Genomic DNA, 22,629 nt, shown 5'->3' on the forward strand with positions numbered 1-22,629 from the left:
GGATATGTGGGTGTTAACTATGCAATAATTTCAACTTCTCTATATGTTTGGAGCCACTTCCCCAATTCTTGAAACCTTAACTCCAAGACACTGGTGTTTCCACTTCTCCCACTTTTTCCACCTACCTATCTGTCTGACATTTCTTTCCTTTGTCAATTTTCCTCTTCCTTCTGTTACTATAAATTTGGTTGGACCTCAAATCCTTTGTTGTTCTCTACATCATCTCTAATAGATCTCATCTTCAAAATTATACTGAAATGCCAGTGCTTCCCTAACTAGATGAAATCTCTTCCGTCTCCAAATTTCCACAGTACTGTTTTTACCTCTCTTTTGGCACCTCTAGTTTCTCTGCGTTCCAGTTAACTATCTTAACACACCAGTTATTTTGTAATCTCCTGAGGAAACTGCCTTTTCATTTTTAGTGTGCCTCTTATACTTACCTGAGTAGGCTCTCAGTAATATTGGATGATTAAATCTCGTCTATTTCTAGGGTTTCAACTATCACTGTTATAAACAAGACTCTCAAATCTATACTCTCTCTGCCCTGAGTAACAAATCTGGTAGACATTTCTACTTTAGGTGCCTCAAACTCAATGTATTAAAATCTGAATTCATCTTCCTCAGTAACCCATACATGAAATCTTAGAGTGATTTTTGATTCCTCCCTTTAACTCCACCACAGTTAATCAGCTGTCCTGAAGTGTATTTTTCTTCAAAACACCTTTCAATATCTCCAATTACGTTTATTTCCATGTTCACAGCCACTACTATAAGTGAGACCAAATCCCTTTATGTCTGCACTACTCAAAAATATAAAAACAAAAATCTGTCTTCCTGTCACAAAATTTCCTTCTCTCTGTAATCCTTATGTACCACTGTCAGGTCTCTCCTCTTAAAAACAGTCTTCGGGCTTCCCTGGTGGCGCAGTGGTTGAGAGTCCGCCTGCCGATGCAGGGGACACGGGTTCGTGCCCTGGTCTGGGAAGATCCCACATGCCGCGGAGCGGCTAGGCCCGTGAGCCATGGCCGCTGAGCCTGTGCGTCTGGAGCCTGTGCTCCGCAACGGGAGAGGCCACAACAGTGAGAGGCCCGCATACTGCAAAAAAAAAAAAAAAAAACAGTCTTCATTATGTCATTATTCTCTCTAAAAGCCTTCAATGGCACCTTATTATCTATCAGTCCAGACAAAGTTTGAAGTGCCCTCCCCCACACCTCGTGCCTATAGACATGCTACCCATTCTACAAGGGGTGGCTCAAGTTGCCATGCCTGTTTTAACACATGGATTCACCACTCTAGCCACAAGTATCTTCTCCCTCTGCTGCTATTCTATAGCTCAGAGATAGCATTGTCCAGATACCACTGATCACACAGTACCTAGTTCATTTCTGTGTCTATCATGTCCCCTACTAGATGGTAAATTCCTTGGGGTTAAGGGTCCTATCTTGAACAATTTGTATTTCACACAGCTCCCAGCTCCACTGCTGACCTGCAGATTCTGAGGATTATAACTTTCAAGTGGAGAGCAACTATCCATGATGCAGTATTAAGAAAATGTTAGAACATTTTCAACACCTGGCTTAAAAAAGGCAAGTATGCATATGATGAAAAGAAATCAAAGCCATGAAGACTACCTGAATGTAATCAGGATATAAAATAATTCAGGCACTGAGAAAATGAAACTGTGATGATCATATCTACTCATTAAAGAAACTTACCTTGGGGCTGCAAAGTAAATTAAAAGAATGCCTGGAGTAGAAAGTGTGTCTTAGTTTATCTATGTTAGTATAAAGCTAAGTAAACAATATCTCAAAGTTGGAGTCAAGGATGGCATTTTTGCTAGTCTAGTCAGACGTGCCTTAAAAAGACTCCATATCTCTCCCTCAAAAAAAAAATGTCCACAATTACTTTCCCAACCCCAACTGTTTATAATAGTATTAGCTAATGGTTCTCAGATACTGTTTACACAGGGTGTGGTGCATTCTCTACATAAATTTTTCTTTTCACATTCAGAAAAAAAGCTGATGTAATATGTCAAATTTTATTAAGCTTCTTAAGAGAAAAATGCTAGCTAACACAGTGCAAAAAATTCATTCATATGGAAAAGTCCAGTAAAAAGAAGTGGGATAATATTTATCATGAAGTTGGCTATTTGTGATGCATTCCACAGAACTGCTTTATTTTGTAATTAAATACAGAAGGGTCTTAAAGCTTGTATCAAAATTAATATTTATGAATAAAATAAAGACTTTTATCTTTGATTCACAAAAAGTTTATTTTAAAAAGGACTCAAATACAGGTTTTCTTAAATGAAATTTGTTTTTTTTCCTTCTGTGTTTTAAGAATGGCTTGCTTCTTGTAATCTTTCTTAGGTACATAAATACAGTTATACTATATTAGAAAGATAATATAGAGTAAGTCTTAAGAGAATGTAAAGTGATCACCCTTGTTGAAATAAACAAAATCCAACTGAGTAAATTGAAGATATAATTGACTCTATTAGGAAATTCACGAATCAGGCAACATCCCATCTAGCAACTTTTCAGGCGCTGTGAGGGGTTGTACAAAATGGAAGGATTTTATAGGAAGAAGGGTGGGGCAAAGTAGCTATTAGCAAAAGAAAAGAAAGGACTATTTTTAGGCCAGAACATCTTGGGGGGGGGGGTGAAGGGAAAGGCAAGGGTTTTATTATATAGATGGCTTCTTTTTCTGGAGGCTGGAGAGAACCCACGTGGTAGATTACCTAATTGGTGCTGACCAAAAAATTCCAGACTGGTTAAGACTACATTTCTGAGGGAACCCTCCTACACTGTTGGTAGGAATGTAAGTTGGTACAGCCACTATGGAAAACAGTACGGAGGTTACTCAGAAAACTAAAAATAGAATTACCATATGATTCAGCAATTCCACTCCTGGGCATATATCCAGACAAAACTCTAATCCAAAAAGATACATGCACCCCTATGTTCATAACAGCACTACTCACAATAGCCAAGACATGGAAAAAACCTAAATGTCCATTGACAGATGAATGGATAAAGAAGATGTGGTACATTTATACAATGGAATACTACTCAGCCATAAAAAAGAATGAAATAATACCATTTACAGCAACATGGATGCAACTAGAGATTATTATACTAAGTGAAGTAAGTCAGAAAGAGAAAGACAAATACCATATGACATCACTTATATGTGGAATCTAAAATATGACACAAATGAACCTATCTATGAAACAAGAACAGACTCATGGACATAGAGAACAGTCTTGTAGTTGCCAAGGGGGAGGGGGTTGGGGGAGGGATGGAGTAGGAGGTCGGAATTAGCAGATGTAAGCTATTATATACAGAATGGATAAACAACAAGGTCCTACTGTATAGCACAGAGAATTATACTCAATATCCTATGATAAACCATAATGGAAAAAAATATAAATATATATAACTGAATCACTTTGCTGTACAGCAGAAATTAACTGCTACAATTGTGCTACAATTTCACAACATTGTAAGTCAACTATACTTCAGTAAAAAAAAAAAACACTACATTTCTGGTGAAGGTTGAAACTGCAATTAGGTTAGATCTTAAATCTAGGTTTGGTATCATGGGCCTTAGCACAAGTGATACCATTTTTGGCCTGTGGTTTTTCTCTTTAACACACTGATGTAATAAACTAACAAAGTAGAAATAGCAATGCCCACATTTGTGTTGAATCTCAAAAATCTGTTTTAGTTTGTCTTTTAACTTTTCTGGTGTTATCTATCGTATTAAAGAAAGGGGTAGCAGTATTAAACTTGCTTCCTGCACATTCCAACCTCTTTATTCCTTAATGACAAAGAAATCTATGTGTGAAATACTGGTAAAACCGAACCAAAATCAAGAGTATTCTAGCCACTGACGAATCTCCATGTTAATTCAGGTAACATTTACTGTGAATTATTGAGCATGGACAACACGGTGCTATGGAAATACTGTGGAGATTTAAAGAAAAATTATATTACACTATGTGTGCTCACTGTCATATTGTCTCTGCCCAATATTGTTTATATTCTTGTAGTTAGGACATATAAGCATAAAAAAAAAAAGGTGAAGTACTCAATCTCATAAGACACATTACAAGTGTCAACAGTGGGACAACCATAATGCCCAGGGAGGTAGGGGCAGGAGAAATTACTGTGAGGTCAGAAGAGATTGACTTGAGCTAGATATTGAATGATGGATTTAGAGGAGAGCAGAAGACAACTCTGCTTGTCTTCTGAAGAAGAGTGAGCATGGTCTAAGAAGGGTATAAAAAGAGCTATCCTGGAGAATTTCTATCGGGGAGTAGAGGGAGAAAAGGTTAGAAAGTCAACCTGGAGCCAGATTATGAAATTGTAATATCAGCTTTAGAAGTGTGGGCTTCATTCGAATAACAGTGGTTCTGAGATTCCAGTATATACAAGAATCACCTGGGGGAGATAGGTGACTAGATAGTCTTTGTGTTGTCCCATTTTTCTTCAGTATTTGGCACTGACTGTTTACACCTTGAAAACTATCTTGTTAACAATACATTTTCTGGTTCTCTCTGACTCTTTGATCTCTATACTATCCTCTGGCCTCTCATATGTTGCCTTTTATGTTTTCTCAGGATTCTGACTTTGGATCTCTACATTTCTTCCTTCATTTCATTCACTCCTAACAAGTAAGGAGAACCTTCATGCCAACCTCAGAAGTTTAGACTTTGTCTTGTAGATAAAAAAATAGTTATAAAAGTTTCTAAACAGTGGAATATCATACAGAAAGGAATTTTCTAGAAACATTACCTTGGAGATGGTCTGCAAAAAAGGATTAGAGGTAGGAGAAATAGGAGGAAGGGAGAATAAGTAGACTATCAAAATAAACAGACATTTAAAGTCATCATCAAAGTGTGGCTTCAGAATGAAAATGTTAGTTTTCTAATAGTTCTTCCCTTTCAGAAAGTAGTCTTACTTGAATAAATTAATAGATAAAGCACTTCTAGAAATACTAGTTTCACTATCATGTGAGGTTTTTTTGTGTGTGTGTGTGGTACGCAGGCCTCTCACTGTTGTGGCCTCTCCCATTGCAGAGCACAGGCTCCGGACGTGCAGGCTCAGTGGCCATGGGTCACGGGCCCAGCCACTCCGCGGCATGTGGGATCCTCCCAGACCGGGGCACGAACCCGTGTCCCTTGCATCGGCAGGCGGACTCTCAACCACTGCGCCACCAGGGAAGCCCTATCATGTGAGTTTTTAAGAAATAACTATAATGTAACAAATCAGGTCTTCTGCAATGTTAATCATAGATAATAAAAGTTTGACATGTCATCATTCTAACACCAATGTGAGTTATCCTCCAAAACAAGTGGCATAGGATTCTATAGTATTTGATCCTTATATCTGATAAGCTTAGGTCTTTCATTATGGAGTCAATAAATCATTAATACAGATATTACTCATAAATGTCAATGCCTTCTTATGACTTGAAGAAATGTAGAAGTGTTTGATTTACCTAGTATGAGTATATTCAAGATAAATTCATACTCATTGGTAGTCCATGTCTTATACACAGTATTTTATATAATTGAATCCATGAAGTTTGCCAAATGCACAGATAAAATAGTATTTAGGAATGATATTCTAAGTGCAGGAATTTAGACAGAGAAAGACAGATATCATATATCACTTGTTATCTAAAAAAATGATACAAATGAACTTATTTACAAAACAGAAACAAACTCAGACATAGAAAACAAATTTATGGTTACCAAAGGGGAAAGGGGAGGGAGGGACAAATTAGGAATTTGGGATTAATAGATACACACTACTATATATAAAATACACAAACAACAAGGTCCTACTGTATAGCACAGGAAACTATACTCAGTATTTTGTAATAACCTATAAAGGGAAAAGAACCTGAAAAAGTGTATGTATATATATATATATATATACTGAATCACTTTGCTGTACACCTGAAACAACATTGTAAATCAACTATACTTCCATTAAAAGAAATGATACTCTAATTTAAACATTCTAGAATCTTTGAAAAACAGAGGCAGAAGGCACCAAAATTAAGTGTAACCCTACCGTCACCTAATTTAGTACACAAAACAATTTATTGGCTGTTCTTTCTCAAGTGATCCACACTGGGAGATGCTAAGCCTTTATGAAGATCAATTTTAACTCTCACTACAAGAAAAGTCAGGGGGATAGAAATTATTGCTCCCTAATGTGTGATCTTGGGAAAATTATTTAAGCATTTTCTTACTTTCCACAGCATTATTGTCACTATATACTGTGAAGATAAAATTAGGTATCTGTTGAAGGTTCTTTGAGCACCTTGGGCCAGGAGAGCTGCAGAAAGCCAAGGTGTAGTTATTTTCCTATCTACTATTTCTCTTGCCTTTTCCCTCTTGTTCTAGCCTCCTTGGAAATGAAACAAACTTGGCTGTCACCTTCTGTTTAATAACTCTTCATGTAGTTGAAACTGCTATTCTCCACAAGTACCTCAAGCAAATTTCTTCTTAAGAATTGCCTGGGGCTTCCCTGGTGGCGCAGTGGTTGAGAGTCCGCCTGCCGATGCAGGGGACACAGGTTCGTGCCCCGGTCCGGGAAGATCCCACATGCCGCGGAGCGGCTGGGCCCGTGAACCATGGCCGCTGAGCCTGCGCGTCCGGAGCCTGTGCTCCGCAACGGGAGAGGCCACAACAGTGAGAGGCCCGCGTACTGCAAAAAAAAAAAAAAGAATTGCCTGAACTATAAAATAGCAATCTAGGGCTGTGAGTCAGCATTTCACCCACACACATCAAAATGATTTAAAATAGGTAACACATAATCTTTTTGAGAGACATATAAACCTCCTTGGAGAAGCTTTGAGAAACTTGGAGTTTGAAAGTTTATGAATAGTTTATTACATTTCAATAAGTGTATTGCGAATCAATAAAGCAAAAGTTAAGGACAAATGAGCTCACTACCAAGTCAGTTATTGATCCTTAAGTTCCAAAATAGAATAGTACAGGAAGGATATAGAGAAAATAGGACTTTTTGTAATAACAGAAACTTTAAGTATCTTAGGAACATAAACCTAAAGAAATTATAAGACACAAAGAATTTTCAACAGCTATTTAAGATGTTTCTTCAAGTCAATTTTTTCATCTTTTTGATAATTAGAAACACTATTTCATTTTTACTCTTTAAAATATTAAATCAAGTCAAAGGAGTTTGTAAAAAATGAATATTACCTTTTATTGATTCATTTATTCTTTCAATTTCTTGTATATCTTCCTCTCTTGGCTTTGAAAAGTCTACCTTATTAGATGTTTATCTTATATGACTGTCTTAGCTTGGGCTGTTAGAACAAAATACCATAGACTTATGGTGGCTTAAGCAACAGAAATTTATTTTCTTATAGCTCTGGAGGCTAGAAGTTCAAGATCAGGGTGCCAGCATGGTTTCTGGTAAGGGTTCTCTTCCTGGCTTGTAAATGGCTCCCTTCTCACTGCATTCTCACATGGTGGGCAGAGAAAGGGTGAGCAAGCTCTCTGGTGTCTCTTCTTATGAGGACACTAATCCCATCATAAGGGCCCCACTCTCATGCTCTATCAACCCTGATTACCTTCCAAAGGCCGCATGTGCAAATACTATCACATTGGGGGACTTCAACATACGAATTCTGGGGTGGGGGGAGGACACAACAATACAGTAATAGAAAAAATAATACTGGCTCCAAATCATTAAGTTGATAAAATGGAAATGGACAAGTCAACTTGTTTTCAAATCATTCCAGTAGAAAGCTTCCCTTTTTATTCCTTTTATTCCTTTTATAGCAATCTAAACCAACAAAAAAGGAACTTCCTAAAAAAATTTATGAACATTAATTTAATGAAACAGTAACTTTTAAAAACCAAAGACAGAAAATGCAACACACATTGTTTTGGTAAAAAACTGAGAAACAGAATATTAAGCCATTAGTATATTAAATAAAAACAACTTTTAGTCCCCCATACCTTATTGCTATATCAACTAAAGATTCTTAAAATAATTTAAAGCACTTGGATGTCCTTGGAAAATAATATTAAAATGTCCAATAACATTTCTGTATTACATTTTCATAGATATTATTAGAAGGAATAGTAAATTGCATATTCTTTCATTCAAAATATGGAAATCTGAAATACTAAAACAAAATTGACAAAATTATAATCGTAACACAAATAGTGATTTTTACTACATATTACATACATTTGAGGGTGTAAGAAACATTTTTCTTGATTGCACAAAATGCTTAATTGCAAAATGCTTAAATACAGCTCTCTAAGAACATTTCCATGTTCTTATCAATGACCATAAAGCGAATACAAGGCATTTTTCAAAATTCTGAGTGTGAGTTTAGGGGAAAGCAGGATGGAAGGTGACTGAGATCCAGAGTTTAGGTGACGTGGCAAGGTCGTCCAAGTAGCAGGCTGCAGAGTTATGGATGGGACCCAGGATTTTCTTGTCTAAAAATGCTGCAGATTAGTGTACTCAAGCAGAAGGGGGAGAGAATCTAATTACAACTGTAGAAACTTTTAATTTTTCAAAACTCAATTAGGTGTGTGTATGGTCCATTGGTGTCGAGCTTTAACACCTGCCTGTTGCCGTAAGTGCCATGTTCCACCACAACCCCAGCTTCGGCACACTTGCTGTTAGCAGCTAATTCTTTTTTACAGAGAGTCACAAATTGGGAATAAAGTTCTAACCCCTCTTCTTTTCCAGAGTTAGAGTGATACTGCATGCTTCTTCCTTTTACTCTCCCCCCAAGGGTGGCTTGAGGGATGATAAGAATGTTGCCAGGTAGATCCAATACAGAGACACGCTTGCCATTTTCTGTTTCACTTAATTTCACATTTAACAGTGTATTAACTAGGTAGGGAAGAAAGGAGAACATTTTGAGGTAGAAAACAAACATGAAGAAAACCAACAATCTTCTAGTCAGCAAACCTCATGTTTAAAATCCAGTTTGTCAGCTCATGTTTTTAACCCAAATTTTCTATCTAGATTTTAAAAACTGCTTCAGTAAGCTAAATGATCTAAGCATGAAAAACAAGGAAAATTTCATGCAGAAAATGGCATGATGTTTTAAATCTGACTTGGCAGTTAGGATCTCCTAACAATAAGATCATCCAGAATGGACTAAAGAATTAACTGTATACTGGAACTTCAAGATATTGTTGCCCTGGGGGATACATGAAAAGATTTTGCCTTTTTGTTCCTTTTTATATTTCAAAACAAATCCCACTGGGAAAAAAAAATGACAGATCCTCCACACACTTATTCTACTTTATAACAAAGAACATTAAATAAAAACCTTTGTGCATTTATTATTTTAAACTTAGTTGCCTAGAATTCTAAGCTGAGACAAAGGTTCCAGGTTCAATCCTGTTATAAACTAGCTGATTTTGCAGTTTTATAACCTCGAAGACATTATTAACAAAGACTAATCATTTTACAAACATCACCAGTGTGAGAAGGATAAAGGTGAAAGCAAGAATCATCAGAAATTCATTGTCAACTGGGAAAGTAAATCCAAAGGTATAGAGTTACTGGCATTATCTTCATATACATACAGGAAAATATTGTATTATTATTTTTATGACACGCAAGTATACTCATAGCTAATAAGAAGTGTCAAAATAACCATAAATATCCATGTGTAGCTAAAAAATCTAAACTTAGAAAACCTTTACATTTCAACATTAGCCATTTTCAAAACAATAAGCAAAAGAAATGCCTAATATAAACACACTTAGGGTCTTCCTACCTCTATAAAGGGTATAAATAACTTCTGCTTGTAAAGAATAGTCCTGAGAGGACACAAACGGTAAAAGAACTATTGAAACCTCACACTCCTGTGTGAATAATCAGGCTTGAAAAGGTATGCTTTCTGGTGGGGTAGTCAATGGTTTCAACTATTAGAGAGCCTGTAGTAAATATCAGCAAGGATTCAGTACAGTGGCCCCACTCTACAAATCAAGGAATTAACCTGGTGAAAACCTGCTAAGGTAAACACCCAAATGAATTCCTAAGCTCTGCATTAAGCACTATCAGTTTTCATTTAACTAATGCCTATTTTAAAATACCTCTAGGGACTTCCCTGGTGGTGCAGTGCTTAAGAATCCGCCTGCCAATGCAAGGAACATGGGTTCGATCCCTGGTCTGAGAAGATCCCACATGCCGCAGAGCAACTAAGCCTGAGCGCCACAACTACTGAGCCTCTGCTCTAGAGCCTGCGAGTCACAGCTACTGAGCCCACAGGTCGCAACTACTGAAGCCCACACACCTAGAACATCTGCAACAAGAGAAGCCACTGCAGCGAGAAGCCTGCGCACTGCAACGAAGAGTAGCCTCTGCTCACCACAATTAGAGAAAGCCCGCGCATAGCAATGAAGACCCTACACAACCAAAAATAAATAAATAAAAAACTCGAATTTTCTCTATTACAAATAGAACTTTGCTATATGGCCTGCAGTCCTATTGATTGCTTCTAAGAAAACTATAATTCTCCGGAGCATTTCATTCCACGTAAATCACTATCCAGCTATCCAGGCCTCAGGCTAGTGACAGACTAAGGAGGCAGTTTTGAAATAACAGGCCAGAGAGATAAGTATAATTTATTATACTTCCACACACTTCCCTCTACTGGATCTAACTGAGAATTCAATTAATGCTGTTGGTATACAAATATCAGTATGTAGAAGTAAATATAATACAAATACAAATGTCAGTAAGTAGAATTAAAATGAGACAATGAATTAATGGCATCTTGGAAACTCAAAGATCCTAAGACAGGTTGTTGATCAAATATCTCTAATGATGTATATGGGAAGTTAAGTTTTGACAGGGCCCTGGATCTCTGTCCAATTATACTGAAGATGAATTGAGGAAGGTTCTGCACATCTATACATTAGCCATGCTATTTCAGACTTTATGGATATAACTGGCTGTTATGTTCCCAAGGGCTACATGATTTGATTGGAAAGATCTGAAGCCATGTAATAAGTATGAGGTCGGGTTTAAGAGAATCCCATCACACTGGCTTACTTTGCCTCCTGGAACAGAGGGAAGTACAAGCTACTACTATCAAAAATAGATGGACTTATTTTGCTTACAACTCACACCAGTAGAATGTGATTCTTAGAGTCACAATTCTTTACTGAGAATCATGATATATAAAAGCTTTGTGTTAGACTATCCACTAGAAGAGTTAAGGTGGACTTCCTCAGTGTTTTTACTTGGCCACAATTTGGCCAAAAATGCTCTTCCTGTTTTTGAAGATTTCTACTATATACTTTTCATGGTCAAGAAAGCTTTAATTCAAGGCAAAACCAGAATGTCCAATGTCCAAGCATTAAGTCCTGGCAATAACCCTCTGTAACGGGAGACCTCATTTCATTTTCTCTTTAAACCCTTTAAAGCTCCGTATTATCCTTCAGATTCAAATTTCAAATTATTACAGTTACTTGCTTTCCATCCTCACCTATTGCAGTCCCTTCTCAAGTCTAGTTTTCATCCTCTGACAAAGTTGTTAAACATGTTTGATGTCTCAGCATAAAATCCCCTCTAGAAGCTTTAGCCCTTTGTCCAAGCTGTTCCTCACTGGGCTATTTACGCTTGAGTTCCACTACTTAAAGCTCTTCTAGGTTAACTTCCGCCTGCTTCAACTACCCATCTGTATAATTTATATTTATTAATCCAACTAATGGGTACTGCCTTTACTAATGAAGAGAATATAACCTGTCCCCAACCTTAGGGACAGCTTGACTATTTCAGGCTTCTTTTTTTTGTACATAATTATTCTATCAAATACTGTCTTGAGATAGTATATGATTTGATTTGGTAGATCTGAACCTATGTAATTATCACAAGGAATGTTCAGTGATATAGACTATCGAGGACACTGGAAAGCTGCAGGCAGGTACATTATTGTTCAGAGATGCCTGAACACTGACTTTCTCTGCCCGCAGAGGAGGTGTGGTTGTGATGACACTGAGCTTGGTTTAATAATCATCTTCATACACATTTCCTACAAAGAAGTGCATAAATAGTTAATGTAAATTCTTCTATAATAATGATATAAGCCTGATCTTCACAGATTTGATGGGAACCACATGTTGTACATACAGTGTCACCTCTGTGCCCCTGTTAGGGACTCTGAGAGATAAGGAAACTATATTAAGAAATGCAGCATCTATTTCTCCCTATGTGGCCACCCTGCTTCCAGCAAGTTTCTGTATCCTCGGCTGAATCTCAGTGTGCTGTCTGTGTGTGTACACTCTTCTAAACCAATCTATAAACGATCTGAAATGCTGCAGATATTTTAAAAGAATTCTACCACACTTGCTTACATTAAGCTCTGGAAAAGGCAAATAGCTAAAGTCAACAACAGTACACAGAGTTAAGTCATTTATAACTTACATACCAGTACAATTTAAGATTGTGCTTTTTTCCCCTTCTGATTCATCTATCTATTGCTAGTCACTCTCACTCTTAAAAAAGAAACATCAAACACATACCCATTTTGGGAAGAAGCTCTTTATCAGCTCCCTTGAAAAAGCACAAGTAGATCACTAATCCTCTCTGGACCTATGAGAAACCACAATAAATTCAGATTAGAAAGAAGCTTCTATATACAGAGGTAAATGAATAAAATTTCACAACTTTTATAGATAAAAGGTTAAATGCAAAAGAAGAGGAATAACTTTTTATAATAGACTTAATTTCCTAAATATGTGAGAAAATAAAATCTTTTTCAATATTCAGTCACCTCAGTGATCATTTCTTTCAAAAATTAAGTTTAAAATACAGCCAAGAGCAGTAAAGACCCCAAGTTATACCTTCAAACATTTACTTCTTTTTTTAAGAAATTAATTTATTTATTTTTGGCTGCGTTGGGTCTTCGTTGCTGCATGTGGGCTTTCTCTAGTTGCAGTGAGTGGGAGGTACTCTTCGTTGTGGTGCGTGGGCTTCTCATTGCGGTGGCTTCTCGTTGTGAAGCACAGGCTCTAGGCTTGTGGGCTGCAGTAGTTGTGGCATGTGGGCTCAATAGTTGTGGCTCGCAGGCTCTAGAGAGCAGGCTCAGTAGTTGTGGCACACAGGCTTAGTTGCTCCGTGGCATGTGGGATCTTCCTGGACCGGGGCTCAAACCCATGTCCCCTGCACTGGCAGGCAGATTCTTAACCACTGTGTCACCAGGGAAGTCCCCAAACATGTACTTCTGATCAAAATCATTAGGACTATGAACTAGCCTCTTTCTAAGTATGGCTGACAGACTTATAAATATTTAGTTTGCAGGGGCCCATTTATTCAACACCAAATGAATTCACATTATATCAGATATGGCTGATGTATAAACAACACTGTAACTGATATGTCTTTTGACATCATCATTCTTTGTTCCTCCTAATCCATTTACTTATAGATAATGAAAATAAGGGTCTGATTCTATTTCAATAAACTCCAAGAAACTGCTGTCCAATTATTTTTTGTTATTTTTGTTAATACATTAAATACACAGTGATTAAACCTTGGAAACTGCATTCATATTAAGTTCTACATCAAGAGGTTTTCTGTTATCAGGAATGTAAGCTTATTTATTTTATATAATGACTTGGATAGTTCTTTATTAGCTCTTGTAGGATAGAGACTATATGGAAAAGAGACACTTGACAAATGACTTTGATTTTGCTGCAGTGAATCATTAAATTTTTTATTTTGTAGATTAACCTTCTGAGTCCAACAGCTATTACAAAGGTTGAGTTAATATCTGTAAAGTGCTTAGAACAGTGCCTGTCTCATAGTAAGAGCGATACAAGTGCATATTAAGTGACTATGTAAAAAGAAATTTAAGGACTGAAACACAATTTATTTTACATCTTAACTCCCAAAGCACTTTACAGACTGCTTTGTACATGATAGGGACTCTGTTGACTGCATTTAAGTTCTACTGTATATTACAGGCTCTATGTGTTATCTAAATACTCTTGTAAATAAACATAAATGCAGCTGTGCACTCACACCTGATTTACCTGGATAAGAAGTAACTTTTTATAAGTGTAATTGTGCTCTTGAACAAACAAGTGCCTCCAGGGCACACCCATCAGTAAGGAGGTGGCAGGTTGAATAATACAGATATCTGCACCACTGTCACAGCTCTCTACACTGGGATTGTTTCAGCACAGGCCAAAATTTCTCAAACATATTCATATTTGGACACATGCAATGTCAGAATTAAGTAATTGCAGGAATGAACACCTGTTGGGACTTCTCTGATGGCCCAGTGGTTAAGACTCCACCCTTCCATTGCAGGGGTTAGATCCCTGGTCAGGGAACTAAGATCCCACATGAAGCATGGCTTGGCCAAAAACAAACAAACAAATAAACAAAAAACACTAGTTCTTTCCTTCTACTCACCACACTACCTCTTCATTAAGGTATTTTCTTTTAGTTTATTCCAATAATAGCTCTTAAATTGTGATCTACAAATTCCCCTCCTCAAGTCAGAATCACCTTCCTTGTAGCTTCTTTTGGTATAAATAGAACATTTCAAATATATAGGAAAGTACACATAATTCTCACTGTAGGTTAAAAATGTTCACCTCCCAGAAAGAAAAACATTAGCCTGTGACAGCAAAGGTCTAAATGAATGAAACCAAGAACATGCAAAGTAACCTTCAAATCAAAAAGTAAACTTAAAAACAATTAAAAATGTTTTTTTTTAAATTATAACTTTTAGTAATAGAATAGCGGATGCTTGAGAAAGAGGAAAGAATTTACTCTCTAATTACTTGTCAGCTCTTTATACTAATTTAGCCATGTGTGGGAGTGGAAGAGAAAGCATTAAAATAGCTTTTAAACTTAATAAACACACTGATAGTTTGGAAGGCTGCAATAAACTATCTGTGATTTTGCACAGGGAGATGTGACATGAAGAATATAAAAAGATAAAGAAGCATGGAAGAAATCTAAATGATTAATAGTTTGGGATTTATAGTTCCATGAAGCAAGTATAAAAATAGGCAATTCTTTGGACAGTATGGCAAAAATAATAAAAATCTCAAAATAGGGAAGAGAAATTTTTAAGAGACCATAACAAAAGTAAGAAATAAGAAATGAATTTTTGAGGAAAAAGGGAGGGCAAAAATATAGGACTGTTTATGCTTACAAATATTTCCAAATTACCAGGGAGTAACAGATAGTGATTTAAGAATAGTCACCCACATATAGTTCATGGGTGGTATTTAAAATAATAACTAGGATTGTGTTAAGGAGTGCTTGATTTGGGACGGAATTCAGCAGATGAATGAATGATATGCTCCTACATTAAAGTTTCTGAGTACCTCCACCAGTTTTATTTATTATTATTACACATTTTTTTCCTTCATTTCAACTTACTCCAAAAAATAAGTCAGGGGCCTTAAATAAAATTTTGTTTTTGCATGGAATTTTGCATATAGCCAGGCTCTTTTAAAAAGGTAAATATTCAAGCAGAAGGACATCATATTGGTGTAAATGTTTTAAATTGTTTGGAGGAAATGTGTTTGATAACAATGCAACATTATTATAAAAGTAGTCGTCTTTGTTCCTAGTGGGAAATAAGTCAAGTTTTTAAAAGTTTTTTGAAAAAAGAACTGCTTCATGGGCAATCTCACATCTGTGCTAACACCTAGCTGCAGTCAACCTAAGAGGGAATTCGACGGGATCCGGAGCACAATTCAAAACAGATCTTGAACGCTTGCAACAAATCTAACCTAGAAGCTCGAACCAGATCAGGACAACTCACCAGCAGCCCGAGCATCGCGCAGGGCGTGGCAAGGCTTTTTGCTCTTTTGAAGCAAGAGGTCTGAGCTACTAGGCCTAACCTGAAGTCCACAGAGCTCAGGTAGGCAAACGGTGAGAGGAAGCTCCCAATTCCCGGGGTGCCAACCAGGGGACACCCTCTTCCTCTCGGAAAATAAGTCCGAGGGAGAAGGGGCCGGGGCCGGTGGTGCAGGACTGAAGAGAGAAGCGACGCCAGGCACGCACTGAGGGTAGCGTTGGGCGGACCGGCCGGGAGTCCCGCCCCGCCCACAGCACGTGCCAGGCGCCACGCGACCGGCTCGGAGGGAGACGCGGGGGCACAAATCGCCGAGACAGTGAGGTAAGAACCGCCCCTGCGCGCCACAGGATAACCGGAGCTGCGGGGCCGACGTTACCTCCACCCACTGGGCCGCGGCGTCCCCTTCGGCGGGGCGTACTTGCAGCCGGGCGTTCAGGAACTGCTGCAGGAGGGCCCGGGCCTGAGGTGGCCGGCCACTTTCAGCCATGGTTCAAGCCCGCGCGGATATCCCCTAGGTTCCAGCCACGCGCCTCACAGGCCCGCCCCCGGCGCTCAGGGAGCATTGGGCGGAGCGCGCGGCAGCGGAGGGTCGTGTTTGTCGCCCGTGGCCCCGCCTCCAGAAGGGCGCGGCCTCTGGCTGGCTTCCGGTGTCCCGGATGTGCGGTCTTAAAAGACTTGTATGTACTAACCCTTACCCCAACCTACATGCAATTTGGTGGAAGTCGCTCAGTGTATGCTTTTTTTTTTTCTTTTTTTTTTGCGGTACGCGGGTCTCTCACTGTTGTGGCCTCTCCCGTTGGGGAGCACAGGCTCCGGACGCGCAGGCTCAGCGGCCATGGCTCACGGGACCAGCCGCTCCGCGGCATGCGGGATCCTCCCGGTCCGGGGCACGAACCCGTATCCTCTGCATCGGCAGGCAGACTCTCAACCACTGCGCCACCAGGGAAGCCCTCAGTGTATGCTTTTAAGCGAGTGAAAAGACCCAGTGGTTCTCTTCCCTACATACCTTTTAAAAAGACATTTTTCAGCTCAGAAAGCTTAAGTTTACAGACGTTGAAAAATTTTAAGTCTGCGTAAGTCCATATTATGCCCATTATGAAGAGAGGTAAATAGAATGAGTCAGTTGAATCACAAAACAAGCGGAGGTGGAACTGAAAGCTATAAATCTTTCAAAAAAACTCCTTACCCCAAATAATAAAACAACACTGCCTTCTCTATCAAGAATGCTATAAATCATTCTGTTCTCGCAGTTGTGGAAAGGTATTGGTAGGCTACGTGAATACATATTTGGAGATCAATCTTTTAGAGAATATCCTTGGTAAAAATATTCTTATCCAAGAAAGTGTTTGATTTTAATAAATTTTTAAACATGCTACTAATTCAAAAATAAAATGACAGTCTGATGCACATAATGATACTGAATTCTGTGGTGTTTCCTGTAAGTACATATTAGAATGTAAATAAAATTAAACAAGGGCTTGATTTTCTTTCCCACATAACGTATTCCTTGAACCTGCATCAGATTAGCATTATTTTTCTATGGGCTTGGAGGGTTTAGATGAAGAATAATAGTGTTACCCTGACTGCATTACTCAGGTCATTGATTTGGGCTCGGTTGGCACAATATGCCTATACATCCTGGTCTCTGTTTCAGAAGATGACATCACTGACAGTGTTGCTATCCATACAAAGTAGTGTAACTGAAGAAAATAATCGATGTGTAATGAACGGTCCTTTCTACACAGAATTGAAGCTGCCTGTTTGCTGGTTATCTTGCAGGCTGCCTTTCACTTTTTGTAAAAACAGAAAGCAAAATCTCACATTATCTCTGATTGAGGCATTGCAGGGGTTCCTACATTTGTTGACATTTGTCTGCAAAGCACAGACAAATTGCATTGTCTGCACCTTTATGTCTCTCTTCTCTTTCACTCCCAGACTCAAGTTTTACAGGCTTGAAGGAACTTTGACATAGAGGGCCCTTAGCCTTCACCCAGAATAAGAGAGGACTTCATGTCCATTTGTATATGGGTGTAGGAGATAGGGAGCTCTCTTGAAAATGGTCTGTGGTTCCCAGAAATTTTTCCACAGTGAAGGGACTTTAGCAAATTGAGAACTCCTTCCTGTGAATAGATGGAGTCTGGTTGGTAATGGTTAGCCTCTCAAAAAACACCAATTACTTTAAATCTTCCTGTTAAGTGAGGATCTTATTCTTTCTTTCTACCTGCAGAGGGCAGTAGAGAGTAGGCACCAAAGAAAGTATTTACTTTCTGAATTTTATTTTTTTGAACATCTAGTTTCATTCCACAAAGAATTTAAGAAGGTCAGCCATACCTGCAATAAAATAGTGAAATGTGAATAAAAATAAAGCATAAGGAATAAAGAAAATGGAATTATGTCAGTCGGAATGTGGAAAATTGAAAACAAATAGACAAGACAGTGGTTCTTGACTGGAGTGCTGAGATGATAACATAGCAAAGTTTTCACAGATATATAACTTCAATTTTTGTTATAAAACAGTTATGTTCATCATATGTAATGTTGACGTGGAGCATGTTGTACAATTTCCTTCAAGTTAAATGTAAGAGGCAAAGCACAACATTAAATTGGCTCTAGAGGAAGAAGATTCACTGGAACATAAGAGAGCTTTGCCTTGTGAGTATACAAGAAATCACTGTCTGGGCAAGAATAGTTCTCAAACAGCTACAGTGCTGAAAGGAGACCATGCAGCTAGTGCATTAGTTATGAATGCATTCTAGGCCCTCTGAGATGGTATAATAATTTAGAGTTATTTTAAGTTGTTTAATTCATTCAAGTTGGCTGCCCCAAATTTTAACACTGAGAACCACTTCTGAAAGATCCTTTGCAGCTGATAGTAAGCTTCCTGATTGTAAAGAGGAAAAGAAAGAAAAATGAACTGTTTTGTAATCTGTTTCATAGACTAAGAAATCTGTTTCTTGGACTAAGCAGAGCTTTTCCTAAGATTTAGCTCTAGAATGAACCTCTTGCCCGAGGCTTTACTTGGAGGTATGTTAATCAGTAGAAATGCAGCAGGAAGAGATAGAGGTTTCATTTCAGGGAAGGCTTGGAAGAAATCTAGCCCCCTGCTTCAAAGCTTAGAGAGGTTTTTTGTTTTGTTTTGTTTTCCTCAGTGCCTAGGGAGGTGATCAGTTTCTGAGAAATTAGTTCATACTAACTAAATTGCACATGAATTGGGGTAGAACCAGAATACTAATTTTTTCATTTGTAGTAAGAAATATTGCTATGACATGGAGTGGAAATTCTCACATAAGGCATGATCAACACGTTTTCCCCTGTGGTCAAGCAGGGTATACTAGGTTATATTCAGAAGGCTCTTTACCAATTTACTATGAGAGATAGTCACTCTTCTACCATGGTATCTGAAACTGAGGTGTGAAAGACTCAGGTGAATTCGGGCTTCAAGACACTTGGCGCACCTGGTGGCCTCTGAGACAGTGGTGGCAGGGCCCGCGGCTCTGGCCTGGGGCGCCTGGGCTGCGTGGGGAGCTGCCACCGCCTCAGGCCCGTGGAGTCCCCCTCCCCCAAGGCCACTGAGGGGCAGCTGGCTGGGGAGCTCATCCCTCCGTGGGTGAGTGAGCTGTCCCGGGCCGTGTGGACCAACATCCTGTGCCCTGCACGCGGCGGCAGCAAGATCCTGCCCAACAGCCCGGTGCTCAACACGCACCTGGTCAAGAGCCACCACCAGAAGGATGGCATAGAGAATCCAACAATAGGAAAAGATTTGAAAACTGTCCCAAGATTCTACTGTTGTCCGATTGAAGGATGCCCGAGAGGCCCTGACAGACCAAGTTCTCAATTTTCTCTCAGAAAACAGCACTTTATGAAAATGCATGCGGAAAAGCAGCACAAACATAGTTAAGTGCAGCAATTCGTATGGCACTGAGTAGGACTTGAAAAGACATCCAGAGGATTGTGGCAAGACCTTCCAGTGCACGTGTGGCTGTCCCTATGCCAGAAGGACTGCATTACAGTCCCATATCTACCGAACTGGCCATGTGATCCCTGCAGAACACAGGGATCCATCTAGTAAGAAAAGGAAAATGGAAAAGTGCCTGCACAACCAGAAGTTGTCCAGTAAGACCACTGAATCTCTGAGCAACAAATCAACCCCAAGACCAGATGCTCAAGAACTAGAAACTTCAGAAATAGAGCTAATGGCTTCTTTTGAAGACTCTTGCAGCTCTAATGCCAGAAAGCAGACTCTTCCAACACATCCATGGTATCCTCAGAAGTTGCTTTTACCAAAGCCTGAAGTGCCTGTCTTTGTGCCTACAGCAGACTCCTCAGCCCAGCCTGTGGTGTTGGGTGTCAATCATCAGGGCTGTGTCTCCCCAGTTCTGTGCACTTACTGCCCTTGTCCATAGGAACCCTGATCCTTGGCCTAGATTCAGAGGCTTGCTCTCTCAAGGAGAGCCTCCCTCTTTCGAAAATTGTAAATCCTGTTGCTGTTGAGCCAATTAGCACAGGTGTTCAAGTGAACTTGGGTAAAAGTCCATCTAACTCTTTACAAGAACTAGGGAACATATGTCAAGAAAATAGCATTTCTTCAATCAATGTACAGGCAGACCTATGTTACACCACACAACACTTTTTACTGTCTGCACAGTGGGCTAGCCCTGATTCCTCTGTATCACCTTGTTCTTAAACTGATTTGACATTTGGTCCTCAAGTTTCCCTTCCCATTAGTGTTCATACTCAAACTTTTTTGCCCAGTTCTAAGGTAATCTCATCTATAGCTGCTCAGACTGATGTATTTATAGATCCCAGTTTCCCGTCAGGTGGGATCTCTCTTGAGAGAAACTCAAACCAGTGGAATGCGAAGTCCAACAGATGATCGAGTACAGATAGACCAAGTTGTAATGTGTGGAGACATTTTTGAGAGTGTCCATTCATCATGTGGTGTTTCTACAGACAAATTATAAGCAGCAGCTTAGTAGCAGAGACTGTAACTCATGGCTTGTTACCTCAGAACCACCCTAAAACTTTAAATCAAGATATTGAGAAATCTGAACCAATCATGAACCTCATTCAGCGCACAGAATAGTACACTTTCTTCACAGAACATGACAGATAATTGGACCTGAACCAGGGATTTATTAAGTGATCTAGAAAACATCTTGTCAAGTAATCTGCCTGGTCAGACACTGGACAATTGTAGTCTTCGTCTGACACAAATACTGGACCTGACACCCAGCTCCCATCTGGCCCAACCCAGAATCCTGCAGTTGATTTTGATATTGAAGAGTTCATTTTGGCCTCAAATATCCAGACTCAAACTGAAAAGAGTGAACTTAGCCCTATAACCACTGAGCCAGTCTTGGAATTGCTGGACATAGAGACCCAAACTGACTTCTTACTTGCAGACACCTCTGCCCAGTCCTACAGTTGTAGAGGAAATTCTAACTTCTTAGGCCTTGAAATGTTTGACACGCAGACACAGAGGGACTTGAACTTCTTTTTAGACAGTAGCCCTCTTCTGCCTCTGGGAAGTATTCTGAAACACTCCAGCTTTTCCATGAGTATTGATTCATCTGACACAGAGACCCAAACTGAAAGAATCTCCACTGCTAAACACCCACCTGCTCTAGAAAGCAAAGTTCAGTTAAGCAGTGCAGAAACACAGACCATGAATTCTGGCTTTGAAACTTTGGGGAGCTTATTCTTCAACAGCAGTGAAACTCAGACAGCAATGGATGACTTTCTTCTGGCGGATTTGGCCTGGAACACAATGGAAACTCAATTCAGCTCTGTTGGAACCCAGCTGTGTGCAGAACTACACCCAGTCTCCAACTTCTGAAAGTGGAGTTCACATGGGGGATGCCATTTACGGTTCCCTTCTGGATTTAGAAGATGGAGAATGGGGACAACAGTATTAACTCTATTGAATGTAGTCGATGATAAAGTTACTTCGATTCTTTGAGGTTCTTTGCCTTTTGCACTTATAAACATGAAATTTGTGTAAAAATTTATAAGTGTATTATAAAGTGTAAGATGTTGATCTAAAAAAGTGATTGTTTTTTGTGTTGCCTACATTTGCCCTTTCAGTGTAGACTTCCCTTCTTTAAAAAAATAAATGTATTTCACACCTTTAAAACACATCTAGTGGGGGACTTCCCTGGTGGTCCAGTGGGTAAGACGCAGTGCTCCCAATGCAGGGGACCTGGGTTGGATCCCTGGTCAGGGAACTAGACCCTGCACGCATGCCGCAACTAAAACATCCCACATGCCACAACAAAGATCCCACGTGCCACAAAGAAGATCCCCAAGTGCAGCAACTAAGACCCAGCACAATGTAAATAAATAAATAAATAAATATTTAAAAAAACCCATCTAGCCATTTAGCTGAAGCAAGCTCACCAGGACTAGTGTACAAACGTTTCAAATTTTTGAAACATTTTAGTTGACATATGACTTACTTAAGTTGCACCTAAAATACTTTTGCCAGTGCTTGTTAGAAATTCTTGTTTCCTAATAATGTCTAAAGAAATCTGATGCTGCACCATTAGATTTAAACACCATCAGCTTCATCTGCTTTGACATCTTACTCTTTCCTTATTTGAAGACACAAAGGAAAACTACAGCTGTCTTTAGCTTTTGAGACAATTTTCATATAGTCAATGCCATCCCTTCTCTACGTGAACTCTTACTGATACCAGCGTAAGTGTATAGTACTTTCCTCACAAGACGTGTTGCTGTAAAATTCTTGCTTAAAGAAGTAGCAGCAAGCACTTAGTGTAA

General features: G+C 39.1%; 1 protein-coding gene and 1 pseudogene across 2 annotated transcripts; one reads left to right on the plus strand and one right to left on the minus strand.

The window, feature by feature from the left end:
* Positions 1 to 8,574: 8,574 nt before the first annotated feature.
* Positions 8,575 to 16,339, minus strand: DTD2 (D-aminoacyl-tRNA deacylase 2; the record flags this gene model as incomplete). The annotated part of the gene is made up of 3 exons (XM_079699406.1): positions 8,575 to 8,900; positions 12,551 to 12,620; positions 16,229 to 16,339. 3 exons carry the CDS (start codon positions 16,337 to 16,339, stop codon positions 8,575 to 8,577), a joined length of 507 nt encoding a protein of 168 aa, XP_079555532.1.
* A 3,102-nt stretch (positions 16,340 to 19,441) lies between these two features.
* Positions 19,442 to 21,688, plus strand: LOC307050579 (ATM interactor-like; annotated as a pseudogene). The gene has a single exon. The product of its transcript is annotated as an ATM interactor-like (transcript).
* Positions 21,689 to 22,629: the final 941 nt, after the last annotated feature.

The sequence above is a fragment of the Hyperoodon ampullatus genome (genome assembly GCF_949752795.1).
Source record: "Hyperoodon ampullatus genome assembly, chromosome: 3".
Lineage (NCBI taxonomy): Eukaryota > Metazoa > Chordata > Mammalia > Artiodactyla > Ziphiidae > Hyperoodon > Hyperoodon ampullatus.